Source organism: Zonotrichia leucophrys, chromosome 2 (genome assembly GCF_028769735.1).
Source record: "Zonotrichia leucophrys gambelii isolate GWCS_2022_RI chromosome 2, RI_Zleu_2.0, whole genome shotgun sequence".
Classification (NCBI taxonomy): Eukaryota; Metazoa; Chordata; class Aves; order Passeriformes; family Passerellidae; genus Zonotrichia; species Zonotrichia leucophrys.
The window spans coordinates 114,499,883-114,516,755 of record NC_088171.1 but is presented as its reverse complement, the minus strand read 5'-3'; the positions used below and the strand labels follow the sequence as shown (position 1 = coordinate 114,516,755).

Sequence of the window (16,873 nt, the reverse complement as noted above, 5' to 3'; positions counted from 1 at the left end):
TCCTTCTTGTTTCAGCCCCTATTCCATAAATACATGGACAATCTCTTAGCCAGCAGCTATCTTAACATGACAGAGAGACACAAAATGTTTGAACCTGGGTTGTGCCAAATAAGGATCAGGTGTATTTACAGAAACCTTTTTTCCCAAATTGAGAAACTACAGCTTTTTTGTTTTGTTTTGTTTTGTTTTTCTTCTCCATGCAGGACATGCTAGGTAGAAAAGAATCCTGTGCTTCAGGACAGTTACCAATGACCAGCCTCAGCTGCCTTTTCTATGCATTGGAAGAATGGACTATTGTGGAGCTCCTGAAGAAATACATTTTTCATCTGATCATTGCCTCACTGACAATTAGTGCAATATTAGTTTTTTTTATAGTCCCTTTAACAATTGTCTTTTTCATTTACCTTACTAATATTTTGCTTTTAATATATCAGAGGAACAATGAGTTAAAAGCAGATCCCTTGAGTGATGTTTGGAATGGTGTAAGAAAAACTATAGCAGGCTTTTGGGATATATATGCAAGAATATGGCATGGTAAGTACAAAAGGACTTGTTTGAAGTATTGAATTACAATAAGTGGTAAATACACAGAAGTTTTAATTTTTTTCTTCCATATGGATGCAAATAAGTTACATTTATTATACTTTGTATGGCTTCTTTGAACAGCCTGCAGTATAAAACTTTCTCCACGTGCTCCTAGGATACTGCCTGCTCCAATTCCATCCAAATGGCTCATGGCAAGAGATGTAGCAGGGATGGAAATGAAGGCAGACAAGGTGGAACAGAGCTCTTAGTTGGCAAAAGCGGTGTCTTTCCCAAGCCTTTGTATACATTACCCTTTTAGTCTGGCTCCACCTGAAACCTAAACCAAATGTTGGAAGAGTCATGATAAGGATTCATAGAAGTTCATGTCTGTGAGGAAATTCCCTCCCACTGTGAAGTGAATATATTTAACTCCTGTGGAGAGAACCTCTCTTTGGGATTCTTAAAGATTATGGTTTCAATTTAAACATCTCACTTTCTCTGAAAGAGAAAAACTTAATTATGGAAAATACCAAACTCTTCATTCTCATTGACACAGAATGGAGATTCATACTTCCAGATTTCATGAAAGTATCCAGACGGTCAGCCACTCTTTCTGAAAATGAAACATTTTCACGCTAGTTACTAGGGTTTTTTAATTATTATTGTACTATTTACAAAAAGCTCCTAATAGGAAATAATTACTTTAGTTCCCTCACTGGGAAAAATGTCAGGTTCAAGTCTGATCTCATGATTAAATTGACCAACAAATCAGTCTGATATGCTGTGGTGTCTGAGGGACTTTCTTTGACCAAAAGATACTATTGACCTATAAAAAGGTGCTATTGACCAAAAGATCCATCCAGAACTTAATTATTTTGAAAGCTACTACAGAGGCTTTCACAAGTCTCTGAAGGTCACTTAACAAAGTAAAAAGTTTTCTGTAAACTGCCAGATGATTTACAGATATCATTGTCAGTGTACTGCTTTCCATCCCAAACAGGTTATGAGCTTCATGGTGTGAAAAACCTCCCAGAAGGACCAGGAATTCTTGTCTATTACCATGGAGCTATTCCTATAGACTACCTTTACTTTTTGTCTAGGCTGTTTCTGTGGAAGAAGAGACTTTGCCTGTCAGTAGCTGATCATTTTGTGTTTCGTTTACCAGGTAAGAACCTGTTCTCTTGTATTTAAGCTTCTTGGATTCAAAACCTGTCCTAGTTTAGGTGAACTTTACATTTATTATATTTAAAAGAGAGCTTTTAAACTAAAAGAATGCTTTTAGATTTTTAAACTAAAAGTTGGTAGATGTAGCAGGACAAACAGAGTAGCATTATCCTGTCTTTTCAGTGAAAACATTGGTAAACCCTCCAAAGCAAGCAAATAGAGATTATAATCCTTTTGGAATTAAATGTCATCCCTCAGTAGAAAGTGCTGGATAGGACTCTACTATTGGCCTAGTGCTGACTGGTCAGGAGAAGACACAGAGAAGGAAAAATAATTCAATTTTAGAAAGACAAGGTGTAAAAAAGAGTGTCCAGAAGGAATAGCAGGGGAATTATTCTAAGGCACCTTTATGCCACTAATATTGAAAGCTGTTTTAAAATAGAGAATAGAGGAAGCTATTTAGAAAGACACTCTTTGGAAAACGAAGTTTTCCTGAAAACAAGTATTATAAATTCAAGTAAATTTGATGCCAAAACCATATTCAAGCACTCCTAGAAAGTGTCCTTTTTTAAGTAGGACTTGAGAAGATTACAATCATTTTCTTAAGTCCTATTTAGTAAATACTGTGTTGCACTGAGCACATTGGAAGTAAGAAGTCATCAAAAGATGATTGATTGGCTTTTAAGAGTACCCTCAAAAAAGGAGAAAGTTTAGCAAAACCTTGCAAGGGAGACTTCTTTTTTTTAAGAAATAAATAAGAGGGTACTGTTCAAACTGAAGTGTCCCTAGCACAGATTTTTATTACAAATATGAAATACACATTTGTTATGACTAAGCTACACTCTCAGCTGTGCAGTTCCTGGACTACTGGTGTGTTCATAAAATATTGATTTCATTATGTTCATGCTAGAGCAACAAAAGGGGGCAAATGCTGTGTCAGCCCTCAAAGGGGCTTTAAACAGACATCTGGTAAGAAAGACTACAAATAATTGAAGCTAGACCTCCCCACTGCATTAGCAGAAGATGTGGCTAAAAGTGAAATTCCTCCCTAACCTTCTTTTGCTCTACTCTGCTTACTTTCTGCAAAGAAATGTTACACTTCACAGATGGGTTCTTTAAAGATTTCTCATGAGCATATGCTAGACCTCAGTTCAGTTTATTTACAGGATTAACTACACTAACAGGAGATTTCTGCTTGTGAATTAATAAGTCTCTCCATCTCAGAATATCTGGTAAGTAATAAAGTAACAACCAAAAAAAAAAAAAGGACAAGGATGATTCAGAGGTGTGGCATGGCTTCCTTTGAAGAGCTAGGACATCAGACAGAAGCCTTGCATGGCTGAGGGATAAAAAATTCTGTGAGACCTAGAAAAGGGGAATAAGAAGTGATAATATTTTCATGTGATACATTATAATCCTCATAAGTTTAAAAGCCAAGCAAATGAAGAACCTCTTTGCTTAATAACAATATGATCTTCCTGACTTTAGGATGAAGCATATGAGTTCACAAAAGGATTAAACAAAATCAACATCTGTCTTTGACAGAAAGATCTATTAAGCATGATACCTTGAATAAGATTAAATACAATTAAATTACAGGATTCAGCACTGTGTTATCTATTGCCTTCAAAACTTTTTGTTGCAGACTTCTGTCAGTCCAGTTCTGTCAGAGCTGTTGCTTCCACTTATTAATATAAAAAAATATTTTCAAACTATGCTTTTTGAACAGGGAATTTGAAGATTGTGGAAATGCTTGTTTGCTGTCTATCAGAGTTCCAAATGGATATATTTAAAATATGAAGATAATATTAGAAATCACAGAGTACTTCTATGGTTCTCAATCTGTCCTTTAGAGAAATTCCAGTTATGGAAACAGAGGAAGGAGATTCACTGCGGTGAATTCATTCATGATTCATTCATGTGTTGCTGAAATTGCCCTGCTAGTTTCTGTCATTCATGCATCTTGAGATGCATGAATTTGATCCACATAGTTTGCAATTTAACCACAAAATACTCAATTAAACGGCTCAAAACCTCAATGTTTAAAATGTCAAATATCACATTTTAAAAGAAGACCAAAAATAACTGCTTGTCAGGTATTTATTTTTGTACCAATCCTTATTGTACTGATTCTTTTTTCTGTATTAAAATATGTAAAAAGAAGGAGAGAGGAATAGATGCTTATTTTCTGATTTCTAGCTATGACCCACAAGTTTTGTTTACATAATTTGTTTGATAATTATGAAATATAGCATGTGGAAGCCTTTTTTAATTGAAGCGTTCCAGACAATATGGTTCATCTTCATAATATTTGGGCAAAACTATTGTCAGGTATTTGTAATTTTGCCAGCATTTATTCTGTAGGTGTCTTACCTTCTTCATAAAAATTTGTCTTAGCCTAAATATATAAATATAAATATATAGCTACTAGATTTTAATTTAGCTGTAATCTGGCTCCTCCATGCAAACAACATTTGGGGTATATATTGTTATATTAAATGTACATTTGCTCCTTATTTATTTCAGGACTTAGGTTATTGTTGGCTGTGACGGGTGTCATACCAGGTACGAGGGAGGAATGTCTTGATGCCCTGAAGAAAGGATACTTGGTGTCCATCTCACCAGGTGGAGTTCGAGAGGCGCTGTTCAGTGATGAAAGTTATCAGCTGATGTGGGGAAATCGAAAAGGCTTTGCTCAGGTGGCTCTAGAAGCAAAAGTGGTGAGTGCCATACATTACCAACCCCAGTTTATGCTTTCTGCATATCTGCTTCATTATAAAATGCAGCTTAGGAGCATTTGTTGGAAAATCTTCCAGGAAAAATGATTGGGAAATAAAGATTTAATTTCCTTTTCCCATTGCTTTCCTCAAGCATATTCATTCACAAGGAGCAAGAGTTTTGTGGAACTGTCAAACTTTTCCTTGACTGTTTGTTTCAAAGCATCCATATCTGTGGTTCCATGTCTGCAGTTCCATCATGCAGGCATCCAGTGTTTCATCTTGATTGTATTTCAAGAATCTTCACTATGGTCCTTCTCCATACTGCCATAAGGTTTCATTCTTTTTTTCTTATCCTAATAGAATTACATCTTTACCTTACTTCAACATATCCAGTCATTTCCTTATGGTTCCTTAATGTATTATTTTATCTTTCTTCTCATTTATTCTGTGAGGGTCTAGGATTTTGTCCTTTTCTTTACTTTTCTTCATGTTTGTGAAAGATTGCATTAACTAACTCAATGTGTGTCTACATCAGTGTCTGAGTTTGAATTGTGTGCACTTTTGAAGCAGTTTCTGCATTTCCCTCACCGTGCTTTCATTCACATCAAGGAACATGTTAGAATACTGGAGCTGCATTCCTTCTGGCTGAAACTAAACCAAAATTGGAACCTAACACTCTGCAATGTCAAATGGTCTTCAGTCAATGTGCCAAACAAGCACTAGTTCTAGATAAAAACAAAGCACTGGAATGTGTTCAGTGTGGGTGTCAGATTCTCAGCATCCTCTAGATGTGTGCTTCTCTTAATATGCCCTCCACCAATGTACTCATGGCCAAGGTTTCAGTTAGTTTCCATATGGATGATGATCTGACTAGCTCTGACTCCTTGTATCTAAATCTATGTGGCAGACTGTCTTTCTTATACAGTCTCTGAGAAATTACTCTATTTGGGATGGCATGCAGGGTAAAGAGCAGCAACCCTGTCGTTTTCCTAACTGCCACTCCTCATCATCATCACCACCTCGAGACACAAGTTTTCTGCCTTAATTTAGACTTAGCATACCTAGTGATTTTTGTGTCTGAAAATACTTGTGCAAATCCAGACTGTATCTGTTCTGCCATGCACTTTCTGCTGCTTTCTCATGAACTGCACAACCATCTCTTTTTCTTCACATTCTTATGAATATCCCATCACTTGCAGTGCTCTTTGATCTTCCACATAAAGTTTTCTGTCTATATAGGAGAAGCTGTACAGGGAGTTGAGTTCTTCCCATGAAACTTTAATTTCTTAACATCCCTTTTTATGCAGTTATATCGCTTTTGCGCCTCATCTGATTTGCTGCTTCTCAAAATTTGTTTTGGTCTCTTGTGCTATGGCTCCTAGTACAAAGGCTCTGAAGGTGCAACATGTATGCTTCAGGCAAATATTTCTTTGTAACTCTAAATTATTGTGGGGAGATAATTAAACACTAGAATAAAATTAGGAGCATTTACCCAATGGATAAAATAATTTTAGGCCTGGAATCCTGTTTCCACATCTTGTCTAATGTGGCTTTTCAAAAGTCAGGTTTTAGGTGCTTCTGTTCTGTTTCCTGTCCTTTTTCTCAAAAGAGTAAATGTTAGTCATAATATTTCATATGCTGTGTGGGCCTGTGCACCACCATTGCTGGGAAAGTATCAGAATGTGAATAGGATAAACTCAGTCATGGGTGTTACATGGGTGTCTTGAGTTCCCTAATAGTCTTCTTATGTATTAAATGAATAACATGCTGAAACAGTTAGAAAGAGTTGTCACTTTCAAAACTTGAGAGATTTCTATTGATTTTGCTTTCATCTCTGTTTTTCAAGCTACTTCAAACATCTGGAAAAATTTTTGCCAAATGTTCTCCTTTCATATGGAACCTTACAGTAAGGCAATGTAACAGGTTTTGGATTTTTGAATAGAAATTGAATTAAAAACTCTGAGTGCCGTTACATAGATTGCCACCCTCATCAAAAGACATCACAAGAATCCTTCCAGTAATTCTCCTAATTCTACTAGTCTTCCATAATATAGAAGCACGTGGAAATAACTGAATAGTAGTACATAAAATTTTTACCTCCTTTTCTTGACAGATTTTGGGTTTGGTTCTTGATGGGGGTTTTAAAAATTTTATTTATTGAATTTGGTATTCTTTGAGGGTAAGATTCTTGCAGTGTGAAAGAGTCTTGTGATCCTTTGCATAATGTTTGGTAAAAGAGGCACTATGTAAGGACTGTTACCAGGAGGGCAGAGAGAGTATATTGTCCTTTCACAGCTACTAGCCTGGGCTTATCTTTATAGTGCTGGAAGTTCTTATATCTCTTTTTATTACCCTCATTCAGTTTTGTGGGGTTTTATGATCAGGAAGTCTGATTAGATCCCTGCATGATGGACATTGCTGTAATTATCTTGCAAGCTTCACTGAACTTGGGGCATCATTGGTATTTATCCGGAAATCTGTAATCAGACAAACCCTAGATAACTGAACACTAAAAAAAAAAAGAAAAAGGAACTGCTGTGCATTTAACAGTAGAGGGGGCAGTATTAACCTGATATATAATTTCTTATATTAAGTTAGGTCCACAGTAGTCACTGGATTCCATCTTTGACACATGTCAAGTTTGATTATTTGTTCTTGCTGCATCCTTTTCAATACTGGCTAGACTAGTCTCCCAGGTTGACCAAAGACTGGGGTGTAGTGGATGCCAGGCACTCATCAAAGCCTCTCTACCACTGCCCTCCACAAGTGGACATGAGAGAGAAAATCAAGCAAATGATGCAAGGTCTGAGATTAAGACTGGGAGAAATCACTCACTGAATACCATTATGAGTAAACCAGACTCAGCTTAGGGAGATTAATTGCATTTATTAGCAACAAAATCAGATCAAGACAATGAGAAGTAAAGTAAAATTCTTAAAAACCCCTCTTCCCCACCTCTCCCTTCTTCCTTGGCTCTACCTCCTTCTCTGCAGTAGCACAGGCAGATGGGGAATGGGGGTCATGGCCAGTTTGTTGTTTCTGCCACTGCTCAGAGAGAGGAGTCCTTCTCCTGTTCTAGCATGGGGTCCATACCACAGGAGACAAACTTCAAATTGAGTTCATCCCCTGGGCAACAGGTTCTCCATGAATATATGAGTCACTCTTCCACAGGGTGCAGTCCTTCAGGCACAGCCTGCTCCAGTGAGGGTCCCCCCCTTAGGGCCACAAGTCCTTCCAGGAAAGCTGCTCCAGCATGGGCTTCTCTCTCTGTGGGTCTGCAGACCCCTGCCTGTGCTCCTGCACTGCTTCCCTGCAGCTACACAGCCCTCTTTGAGGCACCCATGCTCTGGTGTGGGCCTCCTCCATGGGTGGATCTCTGCATTGCTGGGGTCTTCTGTGGGCTGCAGGAGCACATCTGCCTCACCCTGGGCTGCTGGGGAATCTCTGCTCTGGAGCATCTCCTTCCTCTCCTTCCACACTGACCTTGGTGCCTGCAGGGCCGCTTCTCTCACATTTTCTCACTTTGTTCTTCTCTGTCCACAATTACATATGCACAGTAATCTTTTTCCTTCTTAAATATGTTATCACAGAGGTGTTTTGATCATTCCTGATGGGCTTGGCCTTGGCATGCAGCTCATCCATCCTGGAGCCAGCTGGCATTGGCTCTGCCAGACACAGGGAAAGCTTCTGGCATCTTCTTATAGAAGCCACCCCTGTAGCTCCCCCTCTACCAAAATCTGGCCACAAAAACCAAATATACCAGGGATAGACTCATCCAGACATCAGAGCTTGTTCTATTATGTAGCAATGAATATAAGTTTGCTAATAATTACTCAGATATCATGAATAAAAGCAAGATTGAATTATAAGGGTATTTTAAAAGTTTCTCTACATACAGCATAGCCCTCAACCAAAGAACTACACACACTTTATCAAAATGACTACATTGTGGTTAATAACCTGTCACAGATTACTTGAATGGAGAATTCAAGACAAAACCAACTTTATATATGAATAGACATTCCCATCCATCATACAATATTACAGAAGTTCAATAGTTCTTCCACTGAAAAAGTTGAAGAAAAGCAAACAAGGATGGTAGTTTCAGCCTCAGTCGTTACCTGTAAAGTTTCTGCATTTGGTTTCCACTTCATTTTGTGTAACTACTCTGCTTAACAGGAGTCGGAGTGTTACTGTTTAATGTTATGACTCAATGTACCCCTAGGACCTATATTTGTCTCAGGCAAATTCATCCATGATTTTCAGAAATACTCTCAGTCTATGGCTTGGTTTTTGCAGGCAAATGGGGAGGGAGCATCATTTCTGAAGATCCCTGAATTTTACCTGTGCCAAAAAATTCCTTCAAGCTGAGTTAGGTGAAAAATAAACAGGAGCTATGATTTATAAAATTCTCTTGTATGGGCAAGGGGTTGGGACTACCTGATCTCCAGAGGTCTCTTCCAACTTCAGCTATCCTGTGTAATTCTGTGATTTTCAAGCTGGCTGGGGGTGACCCAGCTCAGTTCCAGCACAGCAAGTATAAATGTGTTGGTTACTCCAGATCTGGTTGTGCTGCTTTAGAAATGTAAGATTTTATGGGCATACCTGTGTTTTCCAGATTAGGGACTGAATGTTGCTGCCTACCCTGCACCTCAGTTGCTGATCATTATATGAGAGTAACTTCTGTAGTTACCAGATTTCTTTATAGCCTACCATATGTTTCTCTTGTACTATTCCTAAAATTTAAAGTGTTTTGTCTGTGTAACAGATAGGTTTCAAGCACTTTCCATCTTAGCTGTACAGTATTCAATTAATAGCTGAAACAAAGTTTAGTATTTTTAGACTCCAGTACTTATATATTTTTAAATGGCATTACTGATTACTTTTTAAGGGTTTATTTCTAACAGTTTCCCTTAATTTTGCTTTCTGAAAGGTTTACTATTACAGCTTTATGCATGTTTAATACTTTTGTTCTCCTTCAGGTATTTTTTGCTTTTAATGCTTTCTATCACTATGAGTTATTTGGTAGGCTCTAGTTAGGTATTTTTCCTGCTTGGTTTTTTCTCATCCTGCAGCTTCTGTTCTGTAGTAATGATTCTTAACAGTAGGAAAGTCTTCTTTCATTACCTTCTGGACAAGTTGTTCCTACAACCTGTTCAAATTAGAGTTTCAGGAAAAGGAAAAGGGACAACAGAGGAGAAAAAAAATCTTTGCATGCATGGATACAACTACTGTCAGTCTGTCTACAAATCTTACCTCAGGCTGTAAGGCATGACTGTTTCAAGTGCAGGTATCTCAAGCATGTCTCTTCTCAGTCACAAAGATGAAGTGACCTTGTTCTGTGACCCTCAGAAGGTGTGTAGTCCAGGTCAGTGAGGACACACAATTGCTTTTTTTGTCTAAGGGATCTGCAAAAGTCTTTTCCAGTGAAGTTTTGTACAAACATTACTGCTTCAGTTAGACCCTATTTGAGAAGCAGATGAGACGAGCCAGCCGTGAATGTCTGCTTGCTTTCTGCAAGACTTCACAAACTGAATACTTTCCTATTCACCACTCACAATGAGAGCTTTAGACAAAGAAACCACGGAAATAGGTTTTATGTTCCAGTCAGTGATATTGCAGTAAATACATAATATAGAAGTTATACAAAACCTAGTACAGTGTCAGTAATTTTATTTACAGATAGTGACTTTAAAACAGATGTTTATGGCAGCTGAAAAATAGCATTTTATTTCTATTCTGGAGTTTTTAAAATCAAGATTCCTTGTTTACTACTTAACTAACTGATAATTACCCTCTGTATTTGAGTGAGTTTCTTAGCTGCATTAGCAAGCACTAAAGCAGAAATTCAAACCTGGTATAACATTTCAACCTTTTTATTTTTTTTTCTACTTCCTTAGCCCATCATTCCAATGTATACTCAAAATGTCCGTGAAGGCTATAGGATGTTTAAAGAAAGAAGTAAGAACTTAAAAATATATTTTATTTATTTTGAATGTTTTATCTTTTTTCTCTCAGATTTTTCTTGCTTTTATCTTAGATTTTGCTTTTCAGACTTCTGCTTACTTTGGATTCTCTAATACTTGCTGTGGGTCAGAGGTAGCTCAAATTTGGAAATAGCTTGTTCATAACTGGCTTGTGTGTGTGATTTGTCTTATTTCTCTGGTCTATTTGACTTTTTCTCTGGTCTATTAAGTCTATCAAGCTTTGTTTTGGTGGACAATTGCTTTAACTTTCTTCAACCTGTAACAACTTCCTGACTATCAAATAAAGCGTGGATTTTTAAGAAGTATTCTACATTAATCAGATTTCATGTTTGAATTGTGTTTACTGTGACTGTAATCTCACTTTTTCCTCCCATAAACCATTTCAGGATTTTTTAGACAGTTATATGAGAGCACTCGATTGCCTTTTACTCCTCCATACGGAGGACTTCCAGTTAAATTTCGCACATACATTGGGCAGCCAATCCCTTACGACCCAAATATAACTGCAGAAGAATTAGTTGAAAAGGTAAGTTCTCTCTCCTTGCAATATTGAACTACATACTTTGCCCTCTACTATAGGTGCACTTGAAACCAGTTTTTTGCATGCTTGAATAAAGACAAATACACTTTTACTGGCTTGTTCACCCATGGGCAGTTGAGGTTTGGGATCATTTAATATACAAATACCTACCAATAAATATTGATATAGTAACAGTTGATTGGGATGTCCTCATCCTTTCCAAATGTATGAGCTCTGTCTTCTTGTTGTGTTAACTTTGTTTCTCCCATGCCTTTGATAACTTTGATAATAATGATAACTGATTATGATAATAATGATAACTGATAATGATAACAGTGATGATAACTGAAATGATGTAAATTATGTTTTAAATGCAGTTTTCAGTAACTATGAAAATAAATTTAATAAATAACCATTAACTTTGAGAATCTTCACCAAATAGCATTGGGGTCTAGAAACAAAGTTCTTCAAGAGCTTCAGTCTCATTGTCAAAATGAAAATGTTAAAAAGTTGCATCCAAAATATAAAAATATTTTGAGTATCTATAGTTTGGTGAAATTAGTGATGCGTAGTGATTAGAGCATAAAAGTGTTTATAGATCTAGAGTTTAACCATTTTTCAAAATATAAAACTAAACTGAAAATGCAGCTTTAAAATTTTTCATGGAAGATAAAAGGAGGATTTTATGAGAAAAAAAAATCTGCTACAACCTAGAAATACACACACAAAAAAAATCAACTTTCAGAAATCACTTATTAAAAAACACCTTGCTGCACCCAAAAAGATGCAACAAGTCTAGTTTTTCTTCTTTTGTTTTCTTTTTTCCTTTTTAAAGGTCTACTGTAGGTTGTGCTGAGCTTCACAAAAGTGAAACCAGAAAGACAGGTTTGGTCTGTCAGAAGGGAGCAGGCCCAGCAAGCTGTAGAGTTTGCTCTTAGCACCTTTAGGAGGCTGGAAGCAATATGACTGCTGATATGATTTTTGATATTCTTGTATTTTAGGGGAACAGTATTTTGTGTACCTGCAAAAGTGAAATTGAAATTTCCCATGATAATGATTTGCCTTACTAAGGCAAGCCTTTGGCTGCCCCCTTTGACCACCACCCACTTCGGTGGGAGTACAGTTAGGTCTCCTGTGGCTGATATTACTTAAAAAAAGGTAATTTAAATGAGGCTTGACGTGAGCAGTGGCCTGGCTGACCTCTCTCTGATCCTGCCCTGCAAAGGAGTTAGGACATGAATCTGTCAGGAAAGGTTTTGCTATTCCTTTTTTATATTCACAGTGAAATTCTACTATAACTCTGGGGTAGATCAGTGGAGTATGTAGCTACCCTTATTTCAAGTTTAAACACACGAGGGAAAACAAAAGAAGAGAATTTCTTATTTCTTTTAGAGACACAGAATATAGTATTCATTCTCTTCCTAAACTTTCATTTGAATCTCATGTAAAGAGTATTATGACTTTTCTTATTATGTACATGCTGTATATGATAAAATTATGGGAGAATTCATGTTGGGAAGGACAGACAGAGGTTCCTACTCCAAATTCCTTGTCCAAGATCGGTCAGCTATAAGATCAGATGAGGTGAGCCAGGCTTTATCCATCACTTTTTTGATGAAAATTTTCAGGGGTAGTGGATTGCAGAAACTTAATGTTTGAATGTGTTAAAGGCTACTTTGACTAAATAATGAGCACATTTGATATATCTCAGTAATTTCAGCCTACCCAAAATGCAGTCATTGTTTTTGTTCCTTTCTTTTCCAAGAAATGTGTCATTAAGACAGCTAGTTAATATAAAACACAATTATTTTCTTACAGTAGAGCTATGCGTGAATTTTCCCTCTTGAACCTCTGAGAACTTAGTGATTATACTTTTCTCCTGTGTATAAAATAGGTCTTTAAAGGCAAATTTCTCTTCTCTTTTCAGACCAAGGCTGCTGTCCAGGCTCTCATAAGCAAGCACCAAACAATCCCAGGCAGCATATGGAAGGCTTTACTGGAGAGATTTGATAAACGTCGTAAAAGTGATTAGAATGCTCATGTTAATTGCATTGGTTTTACAGCATACAGTAAAAAACCATGTCCTACAGCACTGGTAACTAATAGTTGGTGTTAACCAGTTTAAATTACAAATTTCTACAGATTTGGTGGAAGAAAACAATTAACTTTTAGGAAGTTCCCCCATGTCTTTGAGAATTCCCTGAACTAAGAAAGACTGATGACTGTATTATAGCAATGCAACAGCTAAATTCCCCCAAAAGAAATCATGCAGCCAAGGTTTTCCTGGTTCCTAAACAAGTTTGTACTTACATCTGAGGGCTTTAGTGGTGTTGTCTAGATCTTGTGTGTTTGAGTTTTGAGCACAGTCTGGTCTCAGAGCAGAGCCTCAGGGCTGGTGTTGTCCCACCAGAGACCACCCCATGGCAGGCATCATCCCTGATGGGCCCCAAGCAAGACATGTCAGAACAGACTGTCTTGCTTTAGATAATCAGCTACTGCTTACACCATCCTCCTAGAGACTACAAAAAGAGACAATCCCATTAAAACAGATGTTAGCCTCCTTCAAACACATCATCTTAGTAGCGTGGAAAGCAGGACTGTGTGCATCCAAGACTTCTTCCCCACAGAAAAATGTTTTTGAAAGAGAGGGAAAAAAAAGCTTTAGTTCAGAGTAGCAAATATTGCAAATACATGTAGAAGGTAGTTTCAAGTCTGAGCTGGTTTGTGCATGCTCTATTGCACCACACAATAGTTGCCTAGTGGATGAGGCTGCCCCAGCCTGAAAACCCCTGGATGGTGTGTGCAGTATGGTTGTGCTGTATTTACTCAAATCTCCCAGTGACCAGGGGGAGCTCAGGGGGAGCTTTCTCTGGCAGTGCATCTTTGAGGTTTATCATCACTGGTGGTTTGCCTGATAATGCAGTAGTGCAACACTGCTGGTACACATTGAACCAAAATGCCTGTTTGGAAAGGCAGTCTTGTCTTCCTAATGCAACTTGTGGAAAACTGAGAGTTAGTGCAAAGCAGAATGTGTTTTTACAGGCTGTGGGATGTTGTTACTGGTGGTAGTGGGACAACTTTGTGTAATCTATCCAATATGCCACTAAATGCAACCAACTCAACTTCAAAGACCAAGATAGGTAATTTTTGTGCCTCATTTTCCTTCATGTACTTTTAACATGTAAATAATCTTTCAACATCCTAAAAGGTTACATAGCATCTAAGGAAATATATGTAATGTTTGCCCATTTTTCAGTAGAAAATGAAATCTGCTTTTTGGATTAAAATAAATTCTTCCCTGACCCTGCCTCTTCACAAGTATTTCTTGCACATCTGGTGAAGGGAGAAGGATGGACAGGTGAGTTATTTCTCTGGACCAAAAAGACAGGAATCCTGTCAAATCCTGTCAATCCTCAAATCTGTCTTAAGATACAGGAGTCTTTACTTGAACACCTTAACTATAACTGCTGTGTACAGGCAGAAAGATTTTTCTCTTAGCAGAGACTCAGCATGCATGGGAGATGATGAACTAAAGCAGATCAAGATGCAGACTGATATGCCTGGACATAAGCAGGAATTCAGACCATGAAGTCTTACATGCTGCACTGCAGCAGTACAAGCTAAAATTCAAAGCCTGAGCTTTCAAGGGAAAAAAGGAACTAAAGGAAAAGGTTGTACAATACTAAAATGGATACAGATGAAGAAGCAAGAGGAATTATAAGTAACCAGAATCTAAAGGCTTTCTTTGTATTGCAGAAACTGTAGAAGGACTAGACAGAATCATTGTCTGACTATCCTGTTTTTCAAGTACATTAATACCATCATGGAATGTGTCCAAAGAAGGGCAATGAAGCTAGGAAAGGCTCTGGAGCACAAGTCTTATGAGGAAAATCTGAAGGAGGTGGGGTTTTTCAGCGTGGAGAAAAGGAGCCTGTGTGGGGACCAACACCTACAACTACCTGAAAGCATGGTTGTGGCCAGGTGGGAGTCGGTCTCTACTCCCAGGGAATAAGGGACAGAACTAGAGTAAAAGGAAGTTGTGCTGGGAGAGATTTAGATTGGATATCAGTAAAAAGTTTTCACTGAGAGGGTTGTCAAGCATTGCAACAGGCTGCCCAGGGCTATGCTGAAATCACCATCCCAGGAGGTATTTAGAAAATGTGTAGATGTGGCAGTTGTGGATATGGTTTAATGGTGGGCTTGGCAGAGTTAGGTTACTGATTGGACTCAATGGTCTTGAACTTCCTTTCCAACTTAACAATCCTGATTCTGTGACCAATTAACCACTTCAGTAATCAGAATTTGCACAACCTTTCAAATGCCATGCTCTCTGATACATGATACTAGGAGCTGTGCTCCATCTCACAATGGAGCACTAACCTTGGGTGGGAGATATGTAATCAGAGTGCTGATTATTTTTAAAAGCAGATATTTCTGTCTCTATCTCCTCTATTTCAGCAGCTGTTAATATCTTCTAACAAGGTTTAAGTTTATCCCAGGCTATTACATCTTTTAGCAGCACCACTGTGTTATTTGCAGCTTCTCTGTGTAAAAAATAATTTCTATTTGTTGTCTTCTGTCATAGTCGTCTAAGAGTATTTTCTGGGGTCTCAAGAGGATTATAGACAAAATTATTACTGAGAAACAGGAGGGATTTTGAATTACATATTTTTCTAATAAAAAATTGTAAGCAATTTTTCCAGAAACCATGTAGTACTGCTCTAATAATAAGCCGTTTTATTATTTTAGGGGCTCACTCTAAATTTTTACTCTTTTTAGAGCAGTATTATAGAAAGTAGAACTGAAAACTGGTGTTATAGAAATTAGAGTTCTTGTCATACAAATAGAAATGTACTTGCAGATCAAATCACTCCCTTGGTACACTTATTTTTTAGCCTCTCCATCATACAACAAAAAAAGAAATGAAAACCAGAAAATGACCTGTGCTGCCTCAAAACGAAAACAGCATTTATGACTTTTATTAGGTGTAGTTTGCACAGTAAATAATGCAGAGAAATTCTGGTTCTGTAGTTTTTTATGTATAAGATTTTGCATTGGGGATGAATATGATATTGAAAACAGAGTAAATTAATAAAATCATAGAATCATAGAATACCTGGAATTGGAAGGGAGCCAGAAGGAGTCTCGAGCTCCAGGTCCTGGCCCTGCACAGGACAGCCCCAAGAGTCACCTCACCCCATGCGCCTGTCAGAATTCCTCTCGAGCTCTGGTGGGCTTGAGGCTGTGACCGATTCATTAATGGGATGGCATTGGAAGAAGTTACACAGTAAAGAGTGTGTACAACTGCACAATTATTCATTGGATGACAACGGACACAGTTACATGGTAAACTGAGTGCAACTGCTCAACTGAGCAGCTGCAGATGTCCAGCAGGCAGATGATGTACCTGTAGAAGAGAGCTGGTCAGAAAAGCACAGCAGGAGGGGATCTGGAAAAGCTGGCCATGTACATCCCTCCAAAGGCTGAGGGTGCAGCCATGACAGTGTTCCATGCCATCCCAGCAGGTAGGGTATCTGCATCAATCCCCATGTGTTTGGAGCTGCACCCAGTGCAGCTGGAACACTACTGATTTCTTTGACTGATTTTTATCTCTAAATCCATTATTTTTTTAAATTTTTATACCTGAATCCAGAGATTACATCCATAGCTGTTGGGCAGCCAGGAATGCCTTAACAGCACCGTGAATGCCGTGTCTGAACCAGAACGTGCCTGGAACGCTGGGGTACTGCAGTGGCTACAGTGGGGGCCAGGCATGGATGCTGCTGCTGCTGCTGCTGCTGTGGGAACACCAGCGGGGTTGGAGGAGGAGGATTTTGCACCCATCTGGCAGGTACTGGGGAAGGCGCGGATGGGAGGCATGTGGTGCTCAAGGCAGGAGGGTGAGCAGTGGGTGCCTGCTGCTGGGGGCTGTTTAATGTGGAGAAATGGAGACTCAG

The 16,873-nt window shown here is 38.2% G+C and overlaps 1 protein-coding gene across 1 annotated transcript; it reads left to right on the top strand.

Moving 5' to 3' along the window:
- The first annotated feature begins 206 nt into the window (after positions 1-206).
- LOC135443303 (DGAT1/2-independent enzyme synthesizing storage lipids-like) lies at positions 207-14,223 on the top strand. The gene is made up of 6 exons (XM_064703514.1): positions 207-534; positions 1,526-1,690; positions 4,216-4,409; positions 10,310-10,370; positions 10,783-10,922; positions 12,844-14,223. Exons 1-6 carry the CDS (start codon positions 207-209, stop codon positions 12,946-12,948), a joined length of 993 nt encoding a protein of 330 aa, XP_064559584.1. The 3' UTR covers positions 12,949-14,223.
- Positions 14,224-16,873: the final 2,650 nt, after the last annotated feature.